This window comes from Plectropomus leopardus, chromosome 7 (assembly GCF_026936395.1).
Source record: "Plectropomus leopardus strain MGB_pleo_1.0 chromosome 7, ASM2693639v1, whole genome shotgun sequence".
NCBI classification, from domain to species: Eukaryota; Metazoa; Chordata; class Actinopteri; order Perciformes; family Serranidae; genus Plectropomus; species Plectropomus leopardus.
Window position 1 is genome coordinate 10,600,610 of NC_142182.1, and position 27,935 is coordinate 10,628,544.

Genomic DNA, 27,935 nt, shown 5'->3' on the forward strand with positions numbered 1-27,935 from the left:
CGATCTCTACGTCAGTCAATTTGTTACAATTTACCTCAAAATACATGGATTATAGTCCCAATTGACTATTTTCTCTCTATATTCTCATCTCACACATGCAGATCATCTCACTGAAAAAAAATAGTGCACAAGAATCATCTTAACATCTTCATGTTAAGATGTTCTTAACATCTTCATGTTAAGATGGACAACGTGTCTCGGATTCTACCTACTGTACCAAAAAATAAAGAAAAATATCCCATCCTGCCAGAGTCTGCACTGTAGTGATCTGTATGGTGCTGAATTTCCGCCCATGTAATCATTTGACCGAGCAGCACAGTTAATTGCAAGCACACCAATTGGCACACACAGCTGTTAATGATGACTTCAAGGTCCTGATTAAACAAAACTTATCAGAAAAATGAACACTTAAACATTCATCAGTGTGATGAGAACGACCAAAAATGACAAATCCAAACTTTGGGAAAAATGTATTTTATGTGTACTTTGTTCTTTTAGTTTGGGTTACAAGGTAGTTAACTGATTTGTGGATACGATCAGAGCTCAGATCAGACCAGATCATTGGACGAGAGGAGCAGATGCTGCAGAGGTGAGTGAAAGCAAACTTTTAGACCCAGCCCAACGAACAATAAGTTTCACTTTCAATGAGCCTGGTGTTCTATTGTTTTTGCCCAGAGTACACTCTGCACTCTAACAGTGAGGTGCAGTGAATACAGTAAATATATTACAACAGGACTCTTAATTCACGGTTCAGCTCCAAAAAGAAAAAGAAAAATATGTCGCGGTAGATGATGTTATTGTTGTGGGCCTGCACAAATAAATGACTATGTTGGAAACCCTGGGGTGAGCTTTATACTATAGCCAGCCACCAGCAGCTGATTGAGATGTTTTGGTTTTACTTTTGGGAAGCTGTCATGTTGTCCATCTTTATGCAGACCGTGGTTCCATCATTTATATCTCTGAAACATCATTTTGTTTGGTTTTACCAGTAGTCATTTGGTTGTCGAAACAGGTGTTGGATTGGGAAGACAAGAAAACAAACTGTTTAGTGTTTGTGAAGATATTTCTTTAGCTGAGAAAAAATGTCAGTGAGATTTCCAAGTTAATTTTGTCCAATATCAAGAGCAAGAGCATTGCACACCTTTCACCTCTTTATCTGTATGTTTGAGATTGGACCCATCTTGAGATTATTCCAGATAAGTGGCCCTTATCAGAAGTCTTAAGACAATAACCTGGGCGCGCCAGCTATCAGATGCTTGATTAGGATCAATGAGACTACTAAAGACAGGTTAACATTTGAAAGGCTCAATAATGAGTCTAGCTGCCTCAGTTTGGAAGTCAAAATCTATGAACTGCCTACATAACTCTGAAAATGGACCTGCAAATGTCACAAAATGCCATTTAAAAAGATGCTATCAAAATAAGAAGCTTCAGTGTAGCATTTTCTCACATGACTGCCTTGGCTTCTCAGGTAAATGGCTTTTTTTTCTCAAATAGCCCAGCTCTCTAAGGTGAGATGAGCACATTATAAACAAAGTCATCATCAGCATCACATTTTGCATCCTAATGATCATCAGCCTGTCCTTGCTTTGCTGCACTTGAATGAATATATGCTCTCTCATTCTTTCTTGCGCGATGTGGGAGTGTTTATGGCTACCGAGGTGGAAGCAGAATGTGGACTCATTGGGCTGAACATATTAAGGTCGTCTAACAGCAATTTTTTTTGTACATGGACAGCTTATGCTTTGCAGAGACTCCATCATTATGAAGAATTAGAAGAGAGGGTCAATTGGTGTGATCAACACATAACCCTAAACTCCAGCTCAATTTGAGAAAGAGGAGGATAAACAAACCACTTAGCCCATACTGATAACATTTGCATGCTAAGACCAACCTGTTCTCTCCGGCCTATGGTCAGCTAGTACTTTAATATCTCTTGTCTGTCTCTCGTTCCTTCCATCTCTCTCTCTCACACTATGTATGGGTGAGTTCACTATGCTGGTAGGTGCATGGGGATTGAACAATCTGTATTCCTTTTATTAGTATTACTTTTTTTTCTCTTCCTCTCTGTATATGTATGTAAATATGCATTCATGCCTTATCTTATTTGATTTTGTGCATATTTGTTGTGTGTGAAGCACATTGAGCTTACATTGTATGAAATGTGCTATATAAATAAAACTGAATTGACTTTATACTGTGGTAGTTGCATGGAGGGTCAACACATGCTGCCACCTCGGGCGTCTCGTTCCATGGCTTGAGGCTGCCTCTGTTAGTCTTGTCTGATGCTGATGGGCCACTGACCAAGTGTTGGTATTTGACAAGTCGGGAGCAAGACAGTGCTTATATTTATGTTTAGCGACAAGGTTAATGTCTGTAGAAAGCTGAAATGGTGTTTGGAGAGGCTCTGCCTCCAAGAAGATTTAATTGCTTTATAGACTTGAAGACGGCTACTGACAAAGGACCTCAGGGTGTCTTGTGGGTGTGTGGAGGGACTAGGGAAGGGAATGGGGAATCTTGCTCTGAGCCATCCAGTGCCTGAATAACAATGAGAGTCCTAAACATTTGACTGTAGGGATGCACGATACTGGATTATTTGCCAATATATAACAACTCATTTGTCCGACAACCACTTTTTATCGCCTAATTTAAGTGATGATCAAGTCTTTTCTGTACTGGAATTAACATCAAAATATGCATACTCTAATCGTGAGGGCCAACCAGCCAATGGAGGCATAACATATCATGCTTTTCAATGTATGCAATATTCATTTATTGAGCAAACTAAGAAAAATATTTCAACTTAGGGTGATATTTTATACATGTTCACTTTGTCAATACAACATTTATTAGTTTGTAATATCAGCACAAATCAGCATTCCATAATTTAATGTTAAAGCCAATATCTGCTGATACCGTTGATGTGCCAATATTATTGTGCATCCCTAGTTCACTTCAAATCAAACTAAAGAGTATCTTCGGGTCTCATTCACAAGCAAGAGTGAAACAGAGTCTGAGATTGACAGGTGTATCAATACAGCACATGCAGTGATGTAGGTGCTGACTGTCGTCGTGAAGAGAGAGAGCTGAGCCCAAAGGTGAGGCTCTCAGGTGATCTATGCTTCAACTGTCGCCTATGGTCATGAGCTCTGGGAACTAACAGAGAGAAGATGATCATGGATACAAGGAGGCTAAGTTAGTTTCCTTCACAGGGTTTCCCACCCTAAGGGACAAGGTGAAGGCTTAGATATGCAGAGTGCGCTCAAAGTAAAACCTCATGGGCATATCAAACCGGAGGAGACCCCAGGGCACACATAAAACACACCGGATGGATTACACATCCAATCTGGACAGGAAACACCTAAGAAGCCCCCAGGAAAAGCTCCAGGTTGTGGAGCATCAAGGCTACCATGTTATCCAACTGTTAAGATGACTGGGACCAGAATGAGTGACAGAAGATACTAAAGACTACTGGCATGTTGTGATTCTGAGCCTGCACTTACTGCCAGTCACATGTGGAGGAACATCTGCTATTTGCAAACCAGATCCACACTCTTTGATGCATTTTGACCCTGTCTAATGCTTAGTAGCAGAGGCACATACTGTTCACACATATTGTAAATTTCTGTCACTGCATGACAAGACCATATTGTATATATATTGCGTATAGCCAGGTCAGTGCAGACGCCATCAGTGTTTTAAACAGAGATTGAAGAAAAAAAACAAATAAAGTAGCCTATAAACATCACACTCTGACACAAATTATGATGAGCACAGACCAATATGGCTGTGTCCTCATTTGATGTGAATTCTCCACAGGTAAAGCAGAAAAAGCTGAACTCTTCATCTCCTCCTCCTCTTCCTCCTTATCCCTGTCCTCCTTTCTTCTCTGTGCAGCTCAGCCCTTTGGCTGTGTTAACGCGCCATGGATAATCTACACACCAACAGCCACTGGTGTGACTAATGCAAAGAAAGAGAGGGATATGGGGTCAAAAAGAGGTGAGGAGAACAGCAACAAACAAAGAATTAAAAGGTAAAGGGGACAGAACGCCACCATGTAAGGGTTCCCATTATAAATCACGAGGGGTCACGATACAGCACATCAGGAGGTAATGACACCGTTTCTTGCTCACTGACACAAGCAGCTAAAACAAACAACCTTACATATTGCAAATTACAATATTAGTACCAATAACAGGACCTTTAAAGCAATACTGATACCAACAGAGTACTTCATTTGATACCAACAATGAGCATGGCGTGTATAGTAGGGGTGTGTCATATCATATTGTCCATGATAATATTGGTATATTTTTTTATATGATAAGAAAAAATCATATTGTAATAAAGGAAATATTCAAACTTGTTGACAAAGTGATGGCAGGCCATTATATCGTCCAAGTCGATGTCTGTCTGTGACTTTTCCAGGTTTTCCATAACTGTGGGAACCTTGGTAATAGATGATACCCTCTGCTCAGTAAAATAGTAGTTGTGTGTCTGGCAGCTTCAGAGCTTTCCTTCCAAACCAAGAATGATAAGTAGGTCCAAAGGTGCACAGCTCAAAATCTCAATTTCTGGCACTGTCAACACTCTGTCCTCTTGATGATTAATTATCTTTTTGTATTGACAGCACATCATGGTAAGTAACCAATTAACCTCTTATGACACAGGCAAATTTGTTTTAAATAAAATCCGGCCACGGTATCAAACGATCACTCAGTGTCAAGTCTTATTAAATTGTCAACTGCATCAGCTGGAGAGAATATTACAACCAAATTTCAGTGCTTTAATCTGTCTTGGGCAGCTTTGTTTGATTTTCCTTTGTGAACTAGTCTTAATAAGCAACTCTGACCTAACTGTATCCTCTCTCTTGTCTCCATCTAAACTTTCTGCTGAAACCCGGCCAAGCTATTGAACCCTGGCAGCAATGCACACGTGCACCAAGGAGGAAGTGATGGTGAGTACCACAGAAACTTGCTGGAGTCTGCCGTTGGGCGGGCTGTTGACCGGCCAAGCTAATTTCACACTCCCCTGGTACCCATGATGCCTCTAGAGTTACCATGGGCATAAACAGAAGGTCAGAGAGAGAAACACAGAGAGAGGGAGGGAGAAATATTAGAGGGAAAATATTCAAGGACAGCATCAGTCTCACTTGGGTGCAGGTTCTGGCCATGGAGACCAGCTGCTCGTTTTGGGCTTTTTATACATTCACCTCACTTTAATACCTGGTGTAAGGGTATTGCACACTGAAGAACAAGGTCTTTACTCTTTGTGTACAGGAGGCCATTTAGGCCAGGACACAGCGGACATACTAAACTTATTATCCTCCTTTTTCTTTTCACTTCTATCTTTTTTCCCTTTGCGCTCTGGCTAATCAACCTTGTACTAAATGAGAACAATGACAGAGCCATGGATTTGTTTCTCTGAGGGGGTTTCCATTTCAGGTTTTTGCAAAAATTAAGCATTTTCAAAATGTCGATAAAACACTATTGCGGGATAACTGGGTTTCCACTGAGTGATGTTATGTGACTTTTCTCAAGATGTTATGTACTTCTCTCACAATAACATTCCAGGAAGCATAGCGATGGATGTTTAAAACATTAGCAGATTTACTTCTGTTACAGCCACCACACTAGCCATCATCACTTCCAATCGAAGGCTATATAGGCGTGTTATGCGAGCGATAATGGAAAAGCAAGCCCCTTATATGTGGGAGCGGCTAACGTATGAGAAATTTCTAGGAGGTGATAGGCCACATTTTCTCAAAGGAAAAGTATATTCAAAACTTCTAGATAATCCGTTCAACTTTTGAAGAGTAAAGCGATACAGTAACACCTCTTGTAGCGTCTGCTGCATCATGCCCAAGGGAGCCAGTTCCTACCGACAAGCGCATAGCCATAGCATCATGTGACCCATAAAAACAAAAACTGTTTCCGTCAGTTTTGCGAAATATGGCTTTTGAATCATCTGAAATACCACCTTGTGAGTGTGTGAAAACTTTGTTGCAATAAATGGAAGTTTTTTCTAAATTGATGTGCTTCCATTTGGCATATTTTATATCCACGATTTTCAATTTGTGCATCTGAGGGTTAATGGAAACGCTCGTTCTGTCAGTGAATGTTAATGCCATTGCAGTGCCAGATATATCCGGGGTTAGTTTGCAGTGAGGGCACAAGATATGATAGACAGAGAGGAGGATGGTTAAACACTCCAGTGTGAATTTATTAATGAACTAAATTCACTTAATGTAATTCGATTGAAGCGTGTGAGAACAATGCCTATACGATTTAGTCCTTCTGAGCTCTAGATTCTGCACAGTGTGATGCGTGCATGTTGCATGATTTAATAAAGGACATTGACTGCTGTCTGGCTGCAAACCATACAGTAGATTAATGGTAGTGTGTACGTGTTTGCGTGTGTGTATGAATGACAGAATGAGAGGTAGAGTGAAAGAGAGAGAGTCTTTGATGGATGGAGTAAAGTGACAGGAGAGTATTAGAGGGAGTGGGAAGTGCGGCTGGAGCTGTGTCTGTAATGCAATTCCCCTGTCAGACATCAGACTGCTTCACACAAACACACGTACACTGTGTGTGGCATCCAGGAATCACATTAGGTGTTTGCAGGTGATCTTGCTCTGACATATGATCATAATAAAAAGCTTAACAAACCAAGTGTCAGTAAACCACTTAAATCTATCGCTCCGCGATGTGATCAGAGCCCTGGTTTACTGTGCAGTTTGTCTAATGGTTCAGCGTACAAGGAAGGAGATTTGTTCCAGCACCCCAGGGGCACAACTACACCTGTGGATTTATGTATCAATCGAGTGACAGGCTGTTTTGAACCGACTGGTCCGTCCTGACATTACTCATAGCTCTAATTTCAGAATGTATCCTCCGTCTCTCAATCTCTCTCTTCCACAAACTGACATACACACACATTCACAGCTTGGCAGCTTTCAATTGGTCCCCATGGTGATCATTATTAGTTGCTTTCCATCTGTCTGTCTCTGAACTGTGCAGGCACCCATGCACATGGCCATGTGCAAATGGCTATACATACAAAAACACACAGAGATTTGAAGCATGTTATTTGCCCTCTGTCTTCACAGCAGGACAAATGATGTATCTCAGCCTTGCTTGTTACGTAAACGGGGCTGTTGTCTGTGCCAGACACACACCATGCAGTCGACCATTGCACTGACAGGAAGCACAGGCCACACAGCAGATACACCAAATGCAATTATAATACAACTCATACTGATCACTTTTTCAATCAGCCACTGAAAATCTACACATTTTCATATTAAATTCCCAGTTTATACTTTCTACGGATGACTTTTCAGGTCAGGTTGCAAGTACAGCTTTGACAGGAAACTGAGTCTCATATGTCCCTGGATTGGTGCATGAATAAATAAACAACATTTTGCACTGATTGATGTTGTGTCATGTTTATCACCAGTAGCAGACGGTAGCAGATGAAATAAGATGCAGAATGTTGCCTGATGACTAACAAGTCATTCCGACACATCACATGGGGCTCTTTGCCTTTTGAAATTTAGTTTAAATATCAAAGTAGGCGCTTAATCACAAGGCCAATCACAGATGATCTATTTAAAGTGACTATCTGCCAAGAATCGTAAGTATGATATATGATTTAGGAGCAGAGAGAACAAGATGTGTCTGTTTACAAAGCCCTCTGAAAACTCATTTGGTTGAGTAATTGCTAGAAATAACATGAGTTAAAGCTGAGGTCAAACAAAACCTTACAGACCTGAGTCTTCCACGATGGCCGTGTCCATGAGGATAGCCATGGCTGTGGGACCTTCTGGGAACTGGCTTGTCGTCTTCATGCATGTGATGTAGCGAAGGCGATCTGGAATGGGAGGATCTGGAGCTGCCTGTACTCTGGAGACTGCTGTCAGGGATCTCTCCATGACGACTCTAAAACAAAGCAGAAGAGGAGATGAGTATCATGTACACATGTAGAACATTGCAAACGTTGTGTAACAAAACTGACTAAAGAGACTATATTTACTACTACTACTATATTTATGTCAAACTGTCTAATTTTTGCCCTTCATTTGCTTCATCCACTTAAAATATGCACACACAAATGCACATATTAAAGGGATAGTTCACCCAAAAATGAAAATTTAGTCATTATCTTGTATCCTCGTGCCCATTGAGAGTCGGGTGAAGTTTTAAAATCCACAAAACACTGCTAGAGGTTCACGGGAAAAAGGCATTGCGCTCACAATTGAAGCAAATGGTGACCAGGATTCAAACATTTTTGCTTAATCTGTTTGGGACATACGTGCAACACCCATGAGCCTCCAGCAGTGTTTTGTGGACTATAAAACTTCACCCGCCTTGCCATTTGAATGAGGGTGAGTAGATAATGACTGAAATTTCAGTTTGCCGTGAACTATGCCTTTAAACTTCAAACACACACGCACAGCCCATCACTAGCTCCATTTTACCTCTCCGAGGCTGCTATGCTGCTGCCCGAGAGCTGGCAGACTGCGCAGGGAGGGGACAGGGGAGTGACCCTGACGGCCACGAATTTCTCTGGGGACCTGAACGTGGATGTGATCGTGGTCGCCGTTCAGGTTGTTGTCACTCGCAGAGCGGAGCAAGGACCGTGGCGAGGGCAGAGTGCCAGGCGTCACACGTCGACGGTTTGTGTAGGAGGGGGTCTCCCTGAAAGGCACTGAGAGAAGAAAAAGACACATGCAGCCAAAAGCAGCTCTTAACAGACTCACCATATCACATACAGCTACTGAAGCAGGCACAATGAACAAAATGTTTTTATGTGGAAATAACTGCATACAGCACAAGGTCACTCTAATTTCTTTAAAGCTTGTTACTAGCTTGCACTAATCTGACAGTAGGCTGTGACTACATTTAATTCGTATAACATATTTACAAAGCCATAAACTATATGCAAATTCTTACACAAGGATCAAGTGATACAATGAATCTGGTACTGCAGCAAAGCCTTGAAGATGAGAGAATTTAAACACAGCAGTGCCTTACGAATCGCATTAATCACATTCAGAAAATTTAAATAAATATACAGTATATATATACATATATATAAAATAGTGTATAATAATATATAACTGTGTCTAAAGTGAAATAATGGAGTGAAAAGTATTACTTAAATAAATGAACCACTAATTCCAAATATCACATGTGATTGCTATTTTAACAGGTTAATTATTAAAAGAGATAAAATACGTAAATAAAACATTTAAGAATATAAAATTGGGGAGTTACGTCCTTTCCACACTAGATGGCAGAGTGTTCCTGCAGCTACATGCCACAGAGAAACTACTCAACTCAGCAGGGATCCAATAAAACCTTCTCCACATCCCTTACATTTCCATTTCCTTTCCTTCATTTCCCTGCACCTCTGTATATAACCTGTAATCACTTTTCTTGAGCTCCTGCACTATTCACGCCCAGTCATTCTTCAGTCTGATGTCTCCCTGACAACACATTCATGTTTAAACCGATGAAACGCTGAGGCAGCCTGGTGATATACTACCACTGCTTTCAACTTACCAACATCTGATGCTTTGTGGACCTTTATGATTTCAGCCAGATCAAAATTTCCTGCTATGATAGCCACCTGGAGGAGGGGGAAAAGATAGGAGTACATGAAAGGGAGAAGGTCAAGAATATAAGTGATGGAGAGTGGACAACAGCAAAAACAACTCACAAAAATGCAGCCGTTTTTATTCTTTCACTCACTCTCCTAATAAATGTTTCATGCATTTAGTCCTTTGTTGTGGCAGATGTATAAAATCTGTATATGTGACATGTTCTGGGAACTGTGTGGACCAGCCTGCCATGTGTACAAACAAATTAATTTCATCTGCACCAGAGATCTGTATCAGCCATCAACATATTATTTGTAGCTGTGTAAAACAAGTCATTCACACATTTCAGCTCTGACAAGTCAAAACTGTAAAGTATGATAATACACAGTGACATGCAGTGGCTGTTAGATAGCACACATACCTGAAAGGCGGTCTGGCTGTTGTAGTTCTTTATCTCTTTATTTGCCCCCCGGAACAGCAGAACTCGAGCACAGCTATCCTGAATGACAACAAAGACATGTTGGATCATGTTTTGGTGCCACAATCGCCGCTGGAAACATAGTGTTTGCTGGCTAAAAGCAACAGGTTTTGTTGTTTGTTATTCTCAAACAGCGACCTACCGCTGGCTCACCTTGGTGCCACGCCATCCACCACCCTTCCACCTCCCGCTGACAAAGTCAGCTCATACATGTAATCTGAACTACCTATGCTACTTCAGAAACATTTATAAGATAGATATAAAATATACAAATGTAACATTTCTGTGGTTTGCTGAAAAGAACAGAGCAAACATTTTATTCTGGTGAATGGGCTTGATTATACCATATGCAACAATAAGTAAAAAGTTCAATAAAGAAACCTTTATATAATTTAGACATAATTTGGTTTTAAAAAGCCAAATATTATGTGGAATAGAATTATGAAAGGGTTTTGCGGAGCCACAGTTTTTGCCAGAAGCCAGCATCACAAGCGGCCTTTGACCTCCAAAAGCAACACGTCTGCAAGTGTGAGCACCATTTTAGAAAGAATCCAACAAAGACAGCTCTATTGGCAGCAGAGAATGAACACACACTCATACTATGAACATGGTCATATCCACAACCTACTTCAGATTGGGTAAGGTATTGTAGGTAAGGGGTAAATAAATTAATATTCCATAATCAGACATTGACAGGCTTTCCTAATTGAAAAATGGACACTTTGCTATTTGTCACAGCAGTGTTGTACACGCAGGGGCTGCATAGCTAAATTCAGAGCGAAGAAAATAGTTAAATATTTATTTTTACATAACTCTCTTTTCCTTCCCATGATACTATCAAAGTGAGTGCCAACACTGTTCTCTCTCTTTTGTCTTACACACACGTACTCACACACACAAACACACACACACACACACACACGTATACACGTATACTCCTTAAGCAACGTTCAGCCAACAAGACTTTGAAAAGTTGCTGTGCTGCACCACAAGGAATTTTTTTTGTCCCAGACTGTTGTTATATTGATATAAGGGTGCAGAAAAAACACAACTAATTATAAGACCATTAGAGAGAATTAAAAAAGACTGAAGTAAATAATTGCATTATTGACAGAAAATCATGTTAAAGGTCACTGCGGGCTGGTTGCCGCAGTTTTTAGATGCGCATGTGATGCATTCTTCCCCCGGCATATATCAAACAAAAGAGCAGGTGTAAAAATATCACAAAATGGATGTAACTAAGCCACAAGAAAAGGTTATTGTTGAAAAGGGAAACAAGAATTAATCCACAGGAATATCAATAACATCAGACACACTGTGAAGTGAATGCATTACACAATTATCTAGAGAGCAACAAAGTTCACTAAAAATAAACTAAAAACAGATTCTCAGAAATAATTAGAGAAAAATAATATATGTCTCTCTGATTGTAAAAGCAATCATACTGCAGGGGGGTTGTGGTTTGCGTTGTGATCAACTTGAATTTGAACTTGACATTCAAATAATTGTAATAGCACTACAGGCTGCAACTGACTCTTAATGTACTTACTGCTTTTAATTTAGGGCTCTACTGATAGATATATAAACACAGTTTCACTTCCACCTGCTGCACTAAGAATGGCTGGATGTTCGCTCTGCCCCTCTTTCTCTACCTTCATCTGTCTTTACCTCCTGCTCTCTCTCCATTGGTTGGGATGGTTTGTGTATATCTTGCATGTGTTTGACATGTTTTAATATCTCACTTGCATTCTACATGAGGCTTTGTTTGATCACGTCTACCACGTGTGGTCCGCGGCCTCTCTCTCTCCCCACTCCAACTTGGGTTTCCTGTGCGCTTTCATTTGGTACGGTTCTTTCCTTGTTTCAGATCCGTTTCCAAGGTGTCCCAACAACAAGCGCATTCAGTTTGTGGGTACAAGGAAATCCAGCATGTTTGAACTCAGTGGTAGCTTCTGGGACAGCTGACAATGTGGTGTCGACTTGAGAGTTTTAGTATCAGATCAAAGAAAAGAACGTCAAACAATCCTTTCTCAAACAAAGAGTCTCAGCCAAAAGAATATTATTAGGCATGCAGAATTATGTGCAAACAGATTGAATGACTCAAGCAAATACATATAAAGCACAGTAAAGACCTGAGAAAACTTGAGGAATGATTGTGCTAAAAATTAAGCCCCAATCACACAATTCCAAGCTAAAATTACTTCAGAGCTACGTGAAGCGGGTGCAACAACTAGTCCATTTGCAAAAAACGATTTTAGTTCCCATCTCGACAGCCAAAACCCTTTTTTCATACAAACAACTAATTTATACTAACGACACTAATGACGAATGTAAAGGGGGGAAAAAAGCCACCTGAGAGCTAACATCTGCCTCCTCTGGAAAATTAGCAGACAGAATGTTTATACCTGCTGCAACCATGAATCTACATAAAGACATATTTTCCAGTCAGTTACTGACAAAGGCTTTAAGGTGGGGCTGAGCAAAAATAAGTATCATAATATTTTTCACCAAATACCTCAAGATCGATGATAGTGTTGGGTTGACTATTTGTGGTTTTGCAAAATATCTACACAATGAGGTGTTAAAAATGTTGATAAATAATCAATAGTAATGTGAATACTATGTGAGTAAATATGAATAATAGAATAGCTAGAACTGTCTGGAAATTGCATCACTTTACTGGAATTCAACCTTAAAAACCGGAAAAACACAACACTTATGATAATATGGTATCCAAAATCTGAGATATAATCTAGTCTCACATCACAATATTGATATAATACTGATATATTACCCAACTGCAACTGAGAATCTTTACATTAAGACTTGATTCACATTACTGACAACAATATATCCACAGTATGTAATACCAGTCTTCAGACATGTCACCCAAAACACAAAAAAATGAAATTGTACAGAGCAGAGAGAAAGGAAAGGAAAGGAAAGAACACACAGAGCCTCAGCTCTGCAGAAATAAGCTCTTGACTTCCAACACATATGAAACTCTGGCACCACAAGAATTGCAAGTTATAAATTTAACTCTCAGCAATGTCTAGTCTCCACTCAAATTACAAAAAATTGTGAGGGTAAAAGCATGTCCATATACATTCTTAGTCTACAAACTTCAGTTTATAGGCTGCTGCTCCAAAAACTTTAATTTATACCATCTAGCCCTTATTTCTGTATGTTTACATGTTTTAATTACAGATAATCAAAGGGAGAGCAGGAAAAACAAAAAAAGGATGCAAAGACTGCCAAACATGCCACATACAAACACACTCATGAACATTTGCAAATGAGTGTAATAAGATAATGGTTATTATAAAAGGGCCTGGCGGCAAATAAACAGTTACAACTATAAGTAAAACCAACATATTGGTTTAAAATGTAGGCTAGAAATTACTTAATAGAAGGAACACATTACAACAAGCAAAAAACAGACAACCTCAATAGTTCACAACCACACATTTCTCTCCCCTGTGTGTCAGACCATTGCCATTTATTGCTTTGTGTGTAAATGAGCACAGGCCCCTCTGGCAAAAAAAGCCCAATTGTAGATTGATAGACATGGTTATGTGTCCATGTGCAGGCTGGCTGAAGGTCGATATGTAATTTAACACTGGGAGCAGAATTAACAGGACTGGCCTTGCTCTACAATCAGCACAATGACTCTGGTGACTCCTGTCACCACTGAGTCATACGTTCAGGGACATGCAGGCACAAATTAACTGAGCATGTGCTTTAGTTAATAACGTCCATCTGATTTACTCGTCAAACTGGGTGTATCTGATGAACCACTATTGTAACCACTATTTGCATGAGGTCAACATGGATGCACTGGGATACTCTCTTCCGGGAAGACACACGGATGGTAGCCATGTGGGAGCTGTGCCTGATTCTGAGCAGTATGTATAATGACTATGGTGTCAACTGGGACCACAAAAACCTGTATATAAGCCTGCAAAGTCCATGTAAACATATAGGGTGAAGACATGGGGGTATTTGTAAATGGAGCAGGTGTTATGAATAATTCATGATGACTTTAGCTGCTAATAGCCTATACAACCACTAAGGGTCTAAAACATCTGAAAACCTATATAGATAAACGCCTCTGGCTGTTAGCTTTAGCTAAATGCATATCACTCATACATTATGCAGTTATATGCACTATGTACACATACGTTACAGGGTAAGGAGTCCCAATTATCATCATTTCCAAAGTTATTTAAAAGTTAAATACAAAAAATAAAAGGAGAAATCTGTTGAGTGGGAATACGTCAATATATATAAGTAGGTTAGTAAGTAAGTCAAGATTTATTTGTATAGCACTTTCAAAGTGCTTTACAGACACATATACACACTCTAAAAATAAATGAGTGAATGAATGAATTAAACAAGTTTCAATTCCAATACAGAACACAATACAATGAGGGACAGACAAGTCACAAATAAACAATAAAAACATAACACATGGAGTTGTTCTACAGGAAGGCTTGCCTATAAAGGTAATATAAAGGCTTAAAACATGTTGGGGCTAAAACAGCTAATGCACAATCACCTTTTGCTTTGCAGTGGGAGCTGGAGATGGATAAGAGGCCAAGATTTGAGGATCAGAGTGGTCGAAAAGTAGAGTAAGGGACAAAAGAGATCAGACATGTAGCTAGGGGCGAGGTTTTGCAATGCCTTGTATGTTATCAAAAGGATCTTGAAGTTTATTCTGAATTTTACTGGAAGCCAATGGAGGGATGCAAGAACAGGTGTTATGTGGGACCAATGGCTTGTCCTAGTCAGTAGTCTTGCAGCTGCATTTTGAAACAGTTGTAAATTATTTAGAGCAGCTTGATTAAGGCAAGTGTAAAGGGAATTAACAATAATCTAAATGTGAGAAAATGAAAGTGTGTTTTAATAGCTCAAGATCCTTGTAAGACAACATACATTGGATTTTTGCAATATAGCGTCATCAAGGAAATGGATAAAGAACAATACAAAGACGTATTCAACAAAAGCACAACCAGCGGGTCTGACTCCACCAGCTGGCAGCTTCTTGCACTCATGTATACCAAAGATGAGAGTGCTATATTACACAAACAGTATATGATATTTAGGACGTGCAATACCACAGTGCTATTAAACAATAATGGATATCCGTGTTCCACAAGCAGCCAAAACCTGGCTGTTAAGCCACTAGCCAATTAATATTAAGTCTGATTTTAGCTTTAATGTTAGCTTAGATTTAGTCCTCGAGCTGAGTCAACATTTCTTTGAGCACTGTTTACCATGACAAACTTTTCTATTGCTTCCTTTCATCGACACTATTTTTCTGACTACTGGGCTTCTGAATAACTTCTGAGCCGGAAAGCATGTTGTGTTTCTATGACAACTGGCAACCATGTCATGTCATTAGCTGCAGCAAAACTGCTACACTATTTAACAGTGTTTTTAAAATGGGGATTTTATATATTACCTTTTCTTTTTTTTGTATTTTAATGCTGGGAAATGCTATCAGAAACACACAACACATGAACAGATACAATAAATCTTCAGGCAACCTTGTCCTGTCCTCAAGGCACCCCAGGGTGCTGCAGCACTCACTTTGGGAAACACTGGTCTAAGGGTTACACACAAAGACCATCTGGCAAATCTGAATATTTCCGTCCATGCATGTTACAAGAAATTAACCTTGTTTTATTATGTCTGTGTCTGGTGTCAATGTCAGCACATGTTACCTTTTTAAATAATTGTATGAAGGTTTGAGATCCTCAGCAGCTGAATTCTTGAATTTGTGCCATTTAGAGTCATTCTACACAAGATTGCACAGACCTATAGCATGCACAGACATGCACACACACATACACACTCACAAATACACATACACACACACAGAGGCCAATTACAGTGTAGGCCATCTGTCTTGCTCTTCTCTCCAAGGCTTCCTATAGGAATTCATTAAGAAAACCTTTCCTGTAGTATTCACCATTGTTTGCTCGATGTGAATGCATTAGCTACATAGGAATACACAGTGAGCTAAGTCGAGTACTTTACAGTAATGACGCAGGTCATTCATGTGTAAAGAGTGTGACAGATGGTTCCTCTCACAGCCATGTTTATACATTTGCGGATTCCTTCTCTCATTAGAACTGAAGCAGATTTAGCTCCACTGAATGTTTTCACATCTAAAGCACATAAGATACATGGTTTAAGTCTGACAAAAAAATAAATGAGAGCTGAATTCTTCATTATTGTGCACAACAACTGTAGCATGAAAGAAAGTAGGACTTTCTTTTCAGCGTATTATATAGTTGCCTCAAGATTTCATTGGTCTAACTGATTTGAACAGTTCTATGTGTGTCTTGTGCCACCTCTCTTTAATTCCACCCATCAGTGTTGTCGCCACTTGCCTTTACCTACCGTGTCCTTTCTCAATCATTCATCAAACCACCTCCCATGGATCTGTCTGCCAGGTAGAAACCCCTGCCATGCATCATTCACTGCTACTGATCTAATGCGCAAAGCTAAAAGCCCAGTACTTAAATGTTAATGGCCAGCTAGACCCCAGCAACTGGACTTTAAGACCACTGATCAAGCTTACAATATTGTTGATTATGTTATCTTGCCATTTATACACTATCTCCACCTTCATCCATCTGTCCCTCCTCTGTCACCCACTTTCTTTCTCCATACTGATATATTGATCTTTGCCTGGACTACTAGTTTCCCGGTCAATTCCACCAGCCCGTTTCTTTCTGTAATGATACATAATCATCCAAGCCAGGCCTGTTTCGAGCCTGCTGGAACCCTGCTAAGAGACTCCATTTCTGGGATCAATCAGCACACTGTTGTGTTCGACCTCCACTGGCAGGATAACAGCCATCCTTAGCGGTGGAAGCACACAAGAGCTGGGAACGTGTCCATTACAAGTTGTACAAGTAACTGTAAATTAAACTATTCATTCTCTTTTTGATTACATCCACTCCTGCTCAAAACACACACACACACACACACAACCCGGCCCTCCCTTCACTGAAAAGTGGAACACGTAATGACTTCAGTCACGTGGATTTGTTACCAACAGCTTGTATTAAGTTTTGATGCTATGCTTCCAAAACCCATGGGGACATGGACACACACACACACACACACACACACACACACACACACACACACACACACACACACACACACACACACTCTCGCTCTCTCTCTCCTGAGACTATGGTGTTCCAGCCCAGTTGAAGCAGGTCATTCCTCATGACTTTACATAGCTACAATTACAACACGCAAACACACACACACATCCATGCACATATGTTTTACTTGTTCATATGCAAAAGAGAGAGAGAGTAAAAGAGAAAAAGAGAGAGGAGTAAAGTGCTCATTTAATGTTCATGAACTGAGCACTACTCTATTTTCCAATGAAGGAGCAAAAAAGCCTCTTCCAGAACACCCAGCATGTGTCTCTCTTAGCAGCCTCTAACCAAACAGGACAATGCAACACATGGGCACACTGTACTAAACAACACTCATCATTTTCCCAGGAGTACGCTGGTTTTCCCAGCCCTCATCTCCCAGTGTCCTCATGTACCTCTCCTGATATAGAACACATTCATTCATATTTTAACATATGCACTCCATGTATTTCCCTCCTGTTATTACAACCTCAGAAGACCCTAAAATCATATTATTACTTAATAAGCTGCTACTACGATTTAAGTTTTCCTGGTATATGACATAGTGTCATACTAACACTGACAACCAAACCATCATTTTAGGTAGTAAAAATTTCCAACTTTGGGGACTGCAAGATATGCACAAGCACTCTCTCCTGGAGGAATTCAAGCTGATGCAGATTATTGTGGAAATTGTTGAAAATTATTTACAGGATATATTTGAAAATGTTCTACATTTTCAAATTGCCAACAAGTATTATGGCAAAACCAAAATGAACATGAATTTGTGTAGCAAAAGCTTGCGATGGCACATTCTTCAGTGCCATAGACATTTAATGTTGTCTAAAAACCATTAAAAACACATCAGTGTTGCACTGGGTGACATTCATTACCACATACATGGGCACTGTGGTTTATTTTGCATCAGTGCCACATAACACTATTCTGCTGCTGTAAATACTCATTAGAGCACAAAATGTGTGTGAATGCACAGCAGAAAATAGTCCCCAGCAAATGCACTTTTTGTCTCTATATGAGAAATATTTAGTATAAACTACAAAATTTTAAAGGGGTTGATTGACAAATAGAACAATGTAAAACATCAGCATTACCCTTTAAAGAGACAGTTAACCCCATTATGAAAAAAATGTTTTCCTCCTTATATCACCTTCAGTGATATTTATCAATCTAGATTGTTTAGGTGGTAGACAGTTTATTTTGCTTCAATGCCGAATAGCACCGTTATGCTGCTGCAAATACTCACTAGAGCACCAAATGTGTATTAATATATAAAGATGGACAAAATGACAGTTCACCCAAAGTCATCATTTCAATCTCGATCGCCCCCTGGTGTCCGGTTGCAGTATAGGTTGTACAGCCCTCCCCTCCAGTGAATGGGACATAGGTCAAACTGAAAACTCAAAGTGCACAATGTAAGGTCAGTGAAGGTAGTCCTTATCACACTGATGTTTGTTCAAGTGTTTTTTATGATAAGTTTGGTTTTCATTAGTTTTTAATTCTACAAAAAGGGTATTTTCCACCATGATTGACAGCTGTGTGAGCCAATCCATGGGCTTGTGTTCAATAGGGTTGCTCGCCATTGGTTGGACGGATGTTTTGGCAGGATGTCCTCCACCGTGGATATTGCCACTGCGCAGACTCCGCTCCAAATAACGTCACCAGTGCAAGATGTCAGCACATGTATCTGGGATATTTTAGCTTCATTTAAGCATAGCAAGGGTATCTTTATTGTCCATCTTCATATACAGTCTATGGTGTTAATGCACACATGAAAATTGTCTGAATCAAGTGCACTACCTATCTATTTATTCCCGTATGAGCAACATTTGTTGCTGAGTTGGAAATGATTTAAATTTTTAAAAATTATTTTGCTTTTATTAGCTTTACTACAGTGTAGCTATAGAGTGAAAGGAAAGGGGGAAAGAGAATGGGGATGACACACAGCAAATGGCCGTAGGTTGGAATTGAACCCAGGCCGCTGCAACGGTCTCAGCCTACATGGGGAGGATGTACACATACACGCTGAGAAACATCAGCCTTATGCTTCAAGACATGCTGTGCAAAACAGAAAATGATTGGCAAACCAAGTTAAAATCCTCAGTGTGTACTCATGAATGAGAGCTTCAGGTTGTCACTGTAGTGCAAAGAATCAAAGCTGATCATTGATCCTTGTTAGGACGGTTTCATAATGACTCTGTGCAACTGGACACAGTCTCAGTCTGGCACCGATCTGGTATGAGTCACATTTTAAATACAAAGCATCAAAAAATTATAAACTACAACAAAACAATGTTTGCTGCTTTGATCCAAACCACAGAGTGCATTAACGTGTGATGGAAACCCACATGACAGGAATATCACTGATCTTTGGCCATTTCGATGCCACACTCCCACTTGGATCACCTCTCTTCAGCGTCCTCTCTCAGTCCATTATCATAGTAGGCAACAAACACAGTGGAGATAATGACCAGGTGAAGAATACCTCTGTTACAAACTGCCACTCAAGTAGATACAGGTGTGCATGTACCACGGACATGTATATACACACACACACACACACACACACACACACACACACACACACACACACACACACACACACACACACACACACAAAGAGGCAAAGCATGGTGTGAATGCTATCCTAGAAATGCATATACAGGAACAATACATCTCTGCATTGCATACATGTCCTGGAGCGAGACACTGAGGCTCCACTGGGTTAAATGCTGCAGCACCTACAACTTCTGAAGGATAAGCCAAAGCTTACACACTTACCTATGCACATACTTATGTAATGCCCACACATAAATGCTAAAATTCATATATACAGACACAGCAACCCACTTAACAACAAAACATTTGTATGGGATGATTGTGGCTGAACATCTTCAATGTAAACATTTGTGAATGTTTGCTGTAAGCGGTTTTGAATCATTCTTCATACAAATTCCATGCATGGCAAATACAGTGCGGTTAGGGTATGGTTAGTTTTGAAGAACTAGATCACTTGGTTAACATTAGGGAAGATTGTGGTCTGTGCTATTTATATAAAAAATCAGCAGACTCTAAGATCTGGAATGAGCCACACCCACTGGTGAATAAGGTTTACACCAAACAGCTGTTTTGTCCTGCTATATGAATATGACACTTTCTCCTGCACTGGCACTGAACATTGGCATTGGAAACAAATTATGCACAACTGTCCAACATTCACCAAACACTCCACTCCCCAAGTGCACAAAAAATGTTTTTTTAAAAACAAACATGTACCTGGTTGTAGAGAGCACACACATGCAGGGCGGTGTTTCCAGATGCATTCTGGGCGCTCATTTCAGCTCCATAGAACAGCAGGTGTTCCAAGTGCTGCACGTGGCCATAGCGACATGCCTGAAAGGACACATTCACACATTTACACTTTTCACATAATTAATCCTTGTTTACATACAAAATAAAAAGGTAGCAAGCACACACTACGTATATTTACATGCACATGACACTGCTATTTTTCAAAGTTTTTCACCGGTGGCAGTCTTGTTCAACCAATCAAACATAGCGTCCCTCTTTCATTTATGTCACCACCATCCTTAAAAAGGTTGGCGTTGCAATATCTGTACATAACATCCAAAAACCTGTTCGTCTTTCATTATGTTTAAAAGTAGCTGTGTTCCTATTTAGAATATGGGGTTTTCTTTAAGGCATCCATTTCTACCCCACAGTGTTAATTAGTTTGTGTACAAGGTATACATGGCAACACACTGAGCTGACCATAAACAAACAAGACGCTGTTTGTAACAAACCGGTAAAAACCCTAAATGAGATGCATATTCTAATTGCTCTGCATACATCATCATAAGAATGCTCCTAAAATCTGAATAATACCGCCATATTCCACATCTTCAGCTATTGACATGACCCATATCAAATTCAGAATACAGTCATGTTTGGAATAATAGTTGGATGAGTGTGCATTTAATCATAGTTAGTGTCTCTGAGAAATGTATATGAGCAGGAAAGCACATTTTACAGTCATATTTGTCATACTGACAACAAGAAATAATGTGTGGAAAAGTGTGACAAAGGCTCCACACTGTATTTTAACCAGGGATGTAATGGTTCTGTGCAGCTTCACCAAATGAGTGAACAGCACATTGTGTTTTTGTGAGCTGATCAATCACAAAGAAGAAAAAGGGAAGAGAACTGATGCTACACAAACAATTGCAAGTTTGGGTGCAGCATCTCTCTCATTTGTAAATGTAACCTAACCCTTTCCTTTGCATCAAAATATAGCTAAGGCAGTGATTATGGTGGATGAATACTCACAGCGCAAATAATGTTTCTACAGATCATCTACATAATAAATTATGAAAACCCTACATAAACCACCTCACAGTTGTATGCTTCTGCGCACCAGTCAAGTTGCACTTACAGTTTACCTCCATGTCTGTGAAAATATGGACGCTTCACATTCACAGAGGATCTACACAATCAGCACAGTTTCAAGGTGGTCCTTTAAGGTTCTTGAGTTATGGCCAAAAAAGCTGTTGTATGAGGTCACCGTGACCTTGATCTTTGACCTTTGACTACCAGATTCTAATCAGTTCATTCTTGAGTCCAAGTAGATGTTTGTGCCAAATTTAAGGTAACTCCCTCAAGGTCAGTGATTGTGTTCACAAAAATTAGATGGATGAAAGGTGACAGTGACCTTGACCGTGGACCACCAAAATCTAATCAGCTCATCCTTGAGTCTGCTTGAACATTTGGGCCAAATTTGAAGACATTCCCTCAAAGTCCTCATAAGGTATCGTGTTCACAACAATGAGACAGGCGAGGTCACAGTGACCTTAAACTTTGACCTTTGACCACAAAAATCTGTTCAGTATCTCCTTGAGTCTAGTTAACAGTTTTGTTAAATTTGAAAAAAAAAAAAAACAAAAAACCCTCAAAGCGCTCTTGAGATATCCCGTGCACAAGAATGGGACGGACAGGCGAACAACCCGAAAACATAACACCTCTGGCCATGGCTGTCGCCACACGCAGGCATAAAAGCTAAAACTGTGACGCTGAGAAATGTGACCCTGTTAAAACTATGGAATCTTTTCCTTGTATTTTTCCTTGGGCTTCTTCTGCTCATGCATGTCATTAACAGTCTCTAAAAGCGAGAGAGAGAACCCTGTTTGTATCACCTGAGGCAAAATCTGCGAGCCAAAATTATTCTGACAAGAGTGATGCCTTTTTTTCAACTTCTTTGTTTCACATAACTGGGAGCAATAAACTTTTCATCTAATCTCTTTCCATCTCCTCTCTCTCTTTTCCCTCCTACTCTGTGGTTTTGTCCTGTGTCATTGACAAAGAAGCACACAGACTCTCCCCAGCAATTGTTCTCTCCCTCCTGTGTTCTGTCTCACTAAGAGTGTGTGACAGCAGTGAGACAGTGCACAAATGATGCTGGGATTGTTGTTGCTTATCAGACCTTCAGCAGTGTATCCTATTGTACACAATATATACCTCTGGAATACTAATGCTGGGGAGGACACAGAAAAAGGGGGAACAAGGAGGAGGGGAAAGAAAATGTGTAGGGCTGAAGGACTTTGGGATTTACTACTCTTGAATTTATAAACACAAAAACATGATCCGAGTCCCTCAATATAAACCCCTTAAGCTGGGCATACACTGTGTGCATACACTTGTTTCTGACCTGATTTTTTAGCTGCTCGACACATTTTAGAGTTTGACTGAACTTCAGCTTCTTTGGGTGTTGTTTGCAGTGTACAGGGGGAGCGAGAACCGATCAGCTGTTCACATTTGACCATCTGAGGTTTAAATGAAATCTAATATCAGAAATTTTTGTCATCCATCATCAGACTTGCTGGAATTACAATATACACACAGGAGGAGCGTGACCTTTCTTCTCAGAATGCAATTACTCAACTCTATCTTCACATGGCAAATAGTTATTTGCTGCAATGTTAATGTCCTGAAGTCTATTGCATCTTTGACATTGTGAGACAGGGCATGTGGCCTTGGCAGAGGTCTGTGCCCTCTGACTGCCCCTCTTGTATTATTAATAGTATACCTGCTAATGACATCAGAACATCAACATATTGGGACACCCATAAAGACGGAACGGTTCATGAATTTAGATGTTTTAAAAGTGTTTTCCCCTCTTTGAAGAAAGGTCGACCATCTGTTCATAACATATAGGACAGGTCTGAACCACTCGGGAATTTTGTTCATACATTTGAGGAAATCAAGTTCATCTGTGAATGTGACATCATAAGTGGCACAAATCTGTGCATATGACTGGTTGTTGAACGAGGCAAATTGTCTCTCTAGTTCAGATTTTTTTGTAACTACGCAACACTTTACAACACAATAGTTGCAATAGTTCACTAATAAGTGTCAGGTTTAATTTAGACTTTTGGTTATTTTTCTCCTTAGCTACAGGGTTCAGTTAAGCTTATTCCAGGGAGAAAAACACCTTGGAAACTCTGTGAACTTGTTCTCTTGCTCATGCACAATTCACACTAACAATAACAGTAAGACCTTGAGATGAAGTACACCAGGCTGATAGAGTAGCATTGAGAAACCATAAAAGAGAGCGCAGCAGATGAAGGGGGAAGTTTGGGAACATGCGATGTGATGGAAGGTTGCAGCACACTAGAAAATATTCACTGACATGGTACCTCTTTTTGCAAGTTGTGTTTCTCCTGCTACTCACTTCAAATTAATTATTATATTTGCAGTGGCAACAGATAAAATAGTGCAAATGAAATTTTAGAAAAGTGTGGCGCCATCTCCTATATACAAAGCTGTTTATTTCCAGAGAAGACTCAACAAGTTTACATACAAATAAACTACACCTTGAGTGTTTATTTAACATTACAATTTGTTTGATTCCCCTACTGTGATGACAGCAAAATGTTGCCTTTTCCTCTGCACTTATTCATATTCAGCATCAGCACCAGAAATGATGAGTCCCACGGCTTTCAGTTTGGTACCATTCACAGCACAAGAACCTTCAGACCTCCAGTGTCTTTTCTGTCACAACTCAGATTTAAGCTAAAAAGCCCTGACACAAACAAAAATAGCATGTAGGCACTAGCCTCCATTATGTTTACAGAGCAGGGCATGCCTTGAGGCAGTATGGGTAAAAAAAATGCACACAATATGCCGTGTTTGCTGTTCGTAGGTCAGAACCTATTTCTTCCCTTAACACAGATGGACACCACTATTTGGACTGCCGGGTTCTGCAGCAACAGCTCAATGAGTAACTTTGTAGGGATTAATGAACTCTGAAGTCCTAGTAACTCATCAGTCGTCTGTGTTTGTGCTGGTGCGGTGCATATTGTCATTGTCAGGCGCAAACCTCGTCACAAACCTATCTCCACATTGCACTATTTTATTCTTTTTATTTCATAAATTAATTCTATTGGTCCCTCTCTGTCTGTCAGTGGGTTTTACCATTTCTCAACAAATAAAATGTATTTTAAAAAGCTTCTATCTCCATTGGATCCTTTTAAAAACACTGTATTTGAACTAATTCCTGAAATATACCAATTTTGGAGATAGGAGGTTTGCGCACAGTAGCAGCGATATCTTTGTGTAGAAAAGCATTTAAAATTTGTGAGTGTGTCATGTATAGGTTTGGGTGGGCAAAAAAAGAAGAATGACATTTGTAAGTAGTGGTTTTCCAAATATAAAATTTATGTGAGCAATGAACCTACATAAATTTGCAGACAAACAAAAGTTTTTCAAGTATTTGTGTTTATTTCTTCTGTTCGGACATGCATTTGAAAGTGCTGACTGATTGAAAAGTCTGCCAACATGGTGATGCCAAATCCTTTAGACTGGAAAAGAAATTACTTCCTTTCTAAGCTAGAGCTTCCCACCAGCACATGACCCCCCCCCCCCAAGAGATTTTACCACCACCAAAGAAATTCTCAAACTGAAGGAAACACAAAAATCAATTCAATGAAACTCTGAAAACCAGACAGGACCTCTTACCCTGCACCTACATTTGTATTCTGCACACAACCCAACACTACTCAAAAGTCTGTTTGTGTTCGTGCGTCAGTGTGTATTACCTGGTGTATCTCCTGCCAGCCATTCTCATCCACACAGCCAACCTGTGCATGATCATGCAGCAGCAGCTCACAGCAGTAAGGGTCTCCTCCTACCATCGAGCTGTGGTACAGAGGAGTCAACCCCCTACTGTCTTTGTAGTCAGGTGATGCACCCAAGTCCAACAGTGTCTAGTGGGAGAAGAGAAAGGTTGAAGGTTTTAGGAATAATGCTGACATGACTGCATACAGTCCCTGGTCACTTTCGTATCTTCACCATGCAATGTGAAGGCCAAAGAGAGTATACACACAGGGCTATAACACATATGTTTTTATCACAAGGTGAATGCATGTGGAGGAAAAAAACGCAGAAAACCTCAGCAAAGTAATAATTCAGTCATAGGTACTGATCAATTCAATCACACTTCTGAAATATAAGGAGCATTCTTGCAAGGCCAGTATGAAATAAATAAATAAGATGTCATTTGGGGAAATTAGCTAGAGCATGACCTTTAGAAGATTTGCCATACCAACAGCAGCAGAAGCTTATGTATGTTTCATGGCCCAGTGACATTGAATATTTGTATAATGAAAACGACTGTGCGGAAATAACCAATTCCATTTTCAACAGTTTTGGCTCAATAGGAAATCAATTATATGACTCATGTAAATCCTTTCACTGAGTTTCAAGCCCCCTCAAACCAGACACATGCAAGGCCATTCAATGAATATGCCAGCCCCTTCAGAGCGAGCATGCTAAGCCTCACATATTTAGTAATTGCTCAAGCACGCTCTGAACTCGATTGCTCTGCCAGAGATTGCCTACCTGCAAACTCTCCTTTCCCTGACGGAAAGTTTGCAAGCAGGCAATTGGTGTAGCAAAAGGAATAAAAGAGGTGAGTCAGCATTTTGCTATGATTGTGCGTGTGTGTGTGTGTGTTATACTCACTATAAGCGCTGTGTGGTTCTTGCTGCGCACAGCCTTGTGTAGGGCAGTAATGCCATCTTTTGTTCTGAAGTCCAGATGCGCTCCTCCACTCTTCAGCACCTTGATGAGCTCTGCACATCCTTCCAGCTGTGCTGCCAGCGTTAGAGGACATTCTGTAAAATCCAAGGATAAGCGAGCAAACAATATCAAAAATCAATGTATTTCCTGTGAAATTATTGAGCATTCTTTTTGAAAAATGAACATCTAACAATTGGAGCTGTCAATACTTGAAGACAAAATTGCCCACTGCAGATATTAAACTGTGGGTTTGTATTTTTAGTGACTCTGTATTTGGATAACTGCCTTCGCTGTCGTGACTGTCAACCTCCTGTCAGCCTAAGTGACTGCTTCCTGTTGGTGTTTAACCACCCCATTCTCATGCAACCCCCCCCACCTCCTCACAGCTCCTCTGTCAGACAACAGGTCACCCAACAGGGAAATCTCCTTTATGGCTGGACAAACATTTGCATAAACGAGAGGAGATTAGCAAAGAGAGTAATCCAGCTTTGCTCAGCATGCAGAAGGCTTATTTCAGAAAATCCATACATGGTCATTTTGTGGCAAAGACAGAAAGAGAGAGAGAAAGCACAAAGAGAAAAGACAAATCAAGGTTGAAAAAAGACAATTAACTGAAGAGAGGGAGGGATGGGATATTTCTTAGCACAAACTTTCCCACCTCCTGTGTCCGGGTCATGAAAGTTGGGGTCCAGGCCTTTTTCCAGGAACCTTGAGACCTTTTCAGTGTTCCTCTGCTGCACATACTCCATAAACTTCTTCAGGTTTGCCTAATGGAGGGAGACAAGAGAGCGGGGAGCAGGGAGGGGGGAAATGGAAGAAGAGACAGCTGTGATTGGGTGATGTCAGACTTGTGTGGATGGGGATGTTAAATAATGCAGTTCAGAGATGAAAGCTTAAGTCGCTGCTCTCTCCTTCTGTGTTTGAAGATTTTATTTCTGTTCTGTCATGCCAAGCAAATGGACCATGTGCAGGAGATATATAAGCTATAATAGGATGGGCCAAAAAAAGTCAAGGAATTGGCTTTAAAGTAACAGTGGAATAAAAACCTTTCCTTTGGATATTAGTGCCAAGAAAATGAGATTCTCAGGCTAATGTCAAATTTTGAGTTCAAATGTTTTAATATCGTACAGTGCCTGAAAGCAAAACTTTTACATCACTGATGTTTAAAACCATTTTCATAAACAAAGCCCAAACATGCAAATCCTACACAGCCAAGTCTCTATACACACATACAAATACACTTAATTTCCTCTGTGACTTATGATTAAAACTATTCATCACCTCTGCTGATGGCTGTAAGCCGGTAGAGTATAGGGTGAAAAATGAAGCTATGAGCAAGGTAACAGCATTTATATTCTATAACAAATTACAATTACATGAAGAAACAGGGCAACAATCTATCTTGGAGTAACTAAGACATAATATTACACCCAGAAAGTATCTAATGACTATGTACTGAACTTACAAAAGACATGAAGTAAAAATAGTAAATATTACAACAAATTAACCACACTATAGTTTAAAACTGAACGTAAGAAATAGTAATAATAGCTTATTATGTGTTTTGATGAAGTAACCGCACAATATCTGTAGTATC

General features: G+C 40.0%; 1 protein-coding gene across 5 annotated transcripts in view; it reads right to left on the reverse strand.

Annotated features, from left to right (window-relative positions):
- shank3a (SH3 and multiple ankyrin repeat domains 3a) overlaps positions 1-27,935 on the reverse strand; it is a 250,840-nt gene that overhangs the window by 84,879 nt on the left and 138,026 nt on the right. For all 5 annotated transcript variants that reach the window (XM_088079899.1, XM_088079900.1, XM_088079901.1 and 2 more), the window contains 8 exons: positions 26,997-27,105; positions 26,282-26,433; positions 25,357-25,524; positions 20,543-20,659; positions 10,026-10,103; positions 9,567-9,633; positions 8,480-8,709; positions 7,771-7,940 (listed from right to left, as the gene is read on the reverse strand). In XM_088079899.1, coding sequence (XP_087936025.1) covers positions 7,771-7,940; positions 8,480-8,709; positions 9,567-9,633; positions 10,026-10,103; positions 20,543-20,659; positions 25,357-25,524; positions 26,282-26,433; positions 26,997-27,105 — 1,091 coding nt within the window. The remainder of the gene's footprint in view (positions 1-7,770; positions 7,941-8,479; positions 8,710-9,566; positions 9,634-10,025; positions 10,104-20,542; positions 20,660-25,356; positions 25,525-26,281; positions 26,434-26,996; positions 27,106-27,935) is intronic.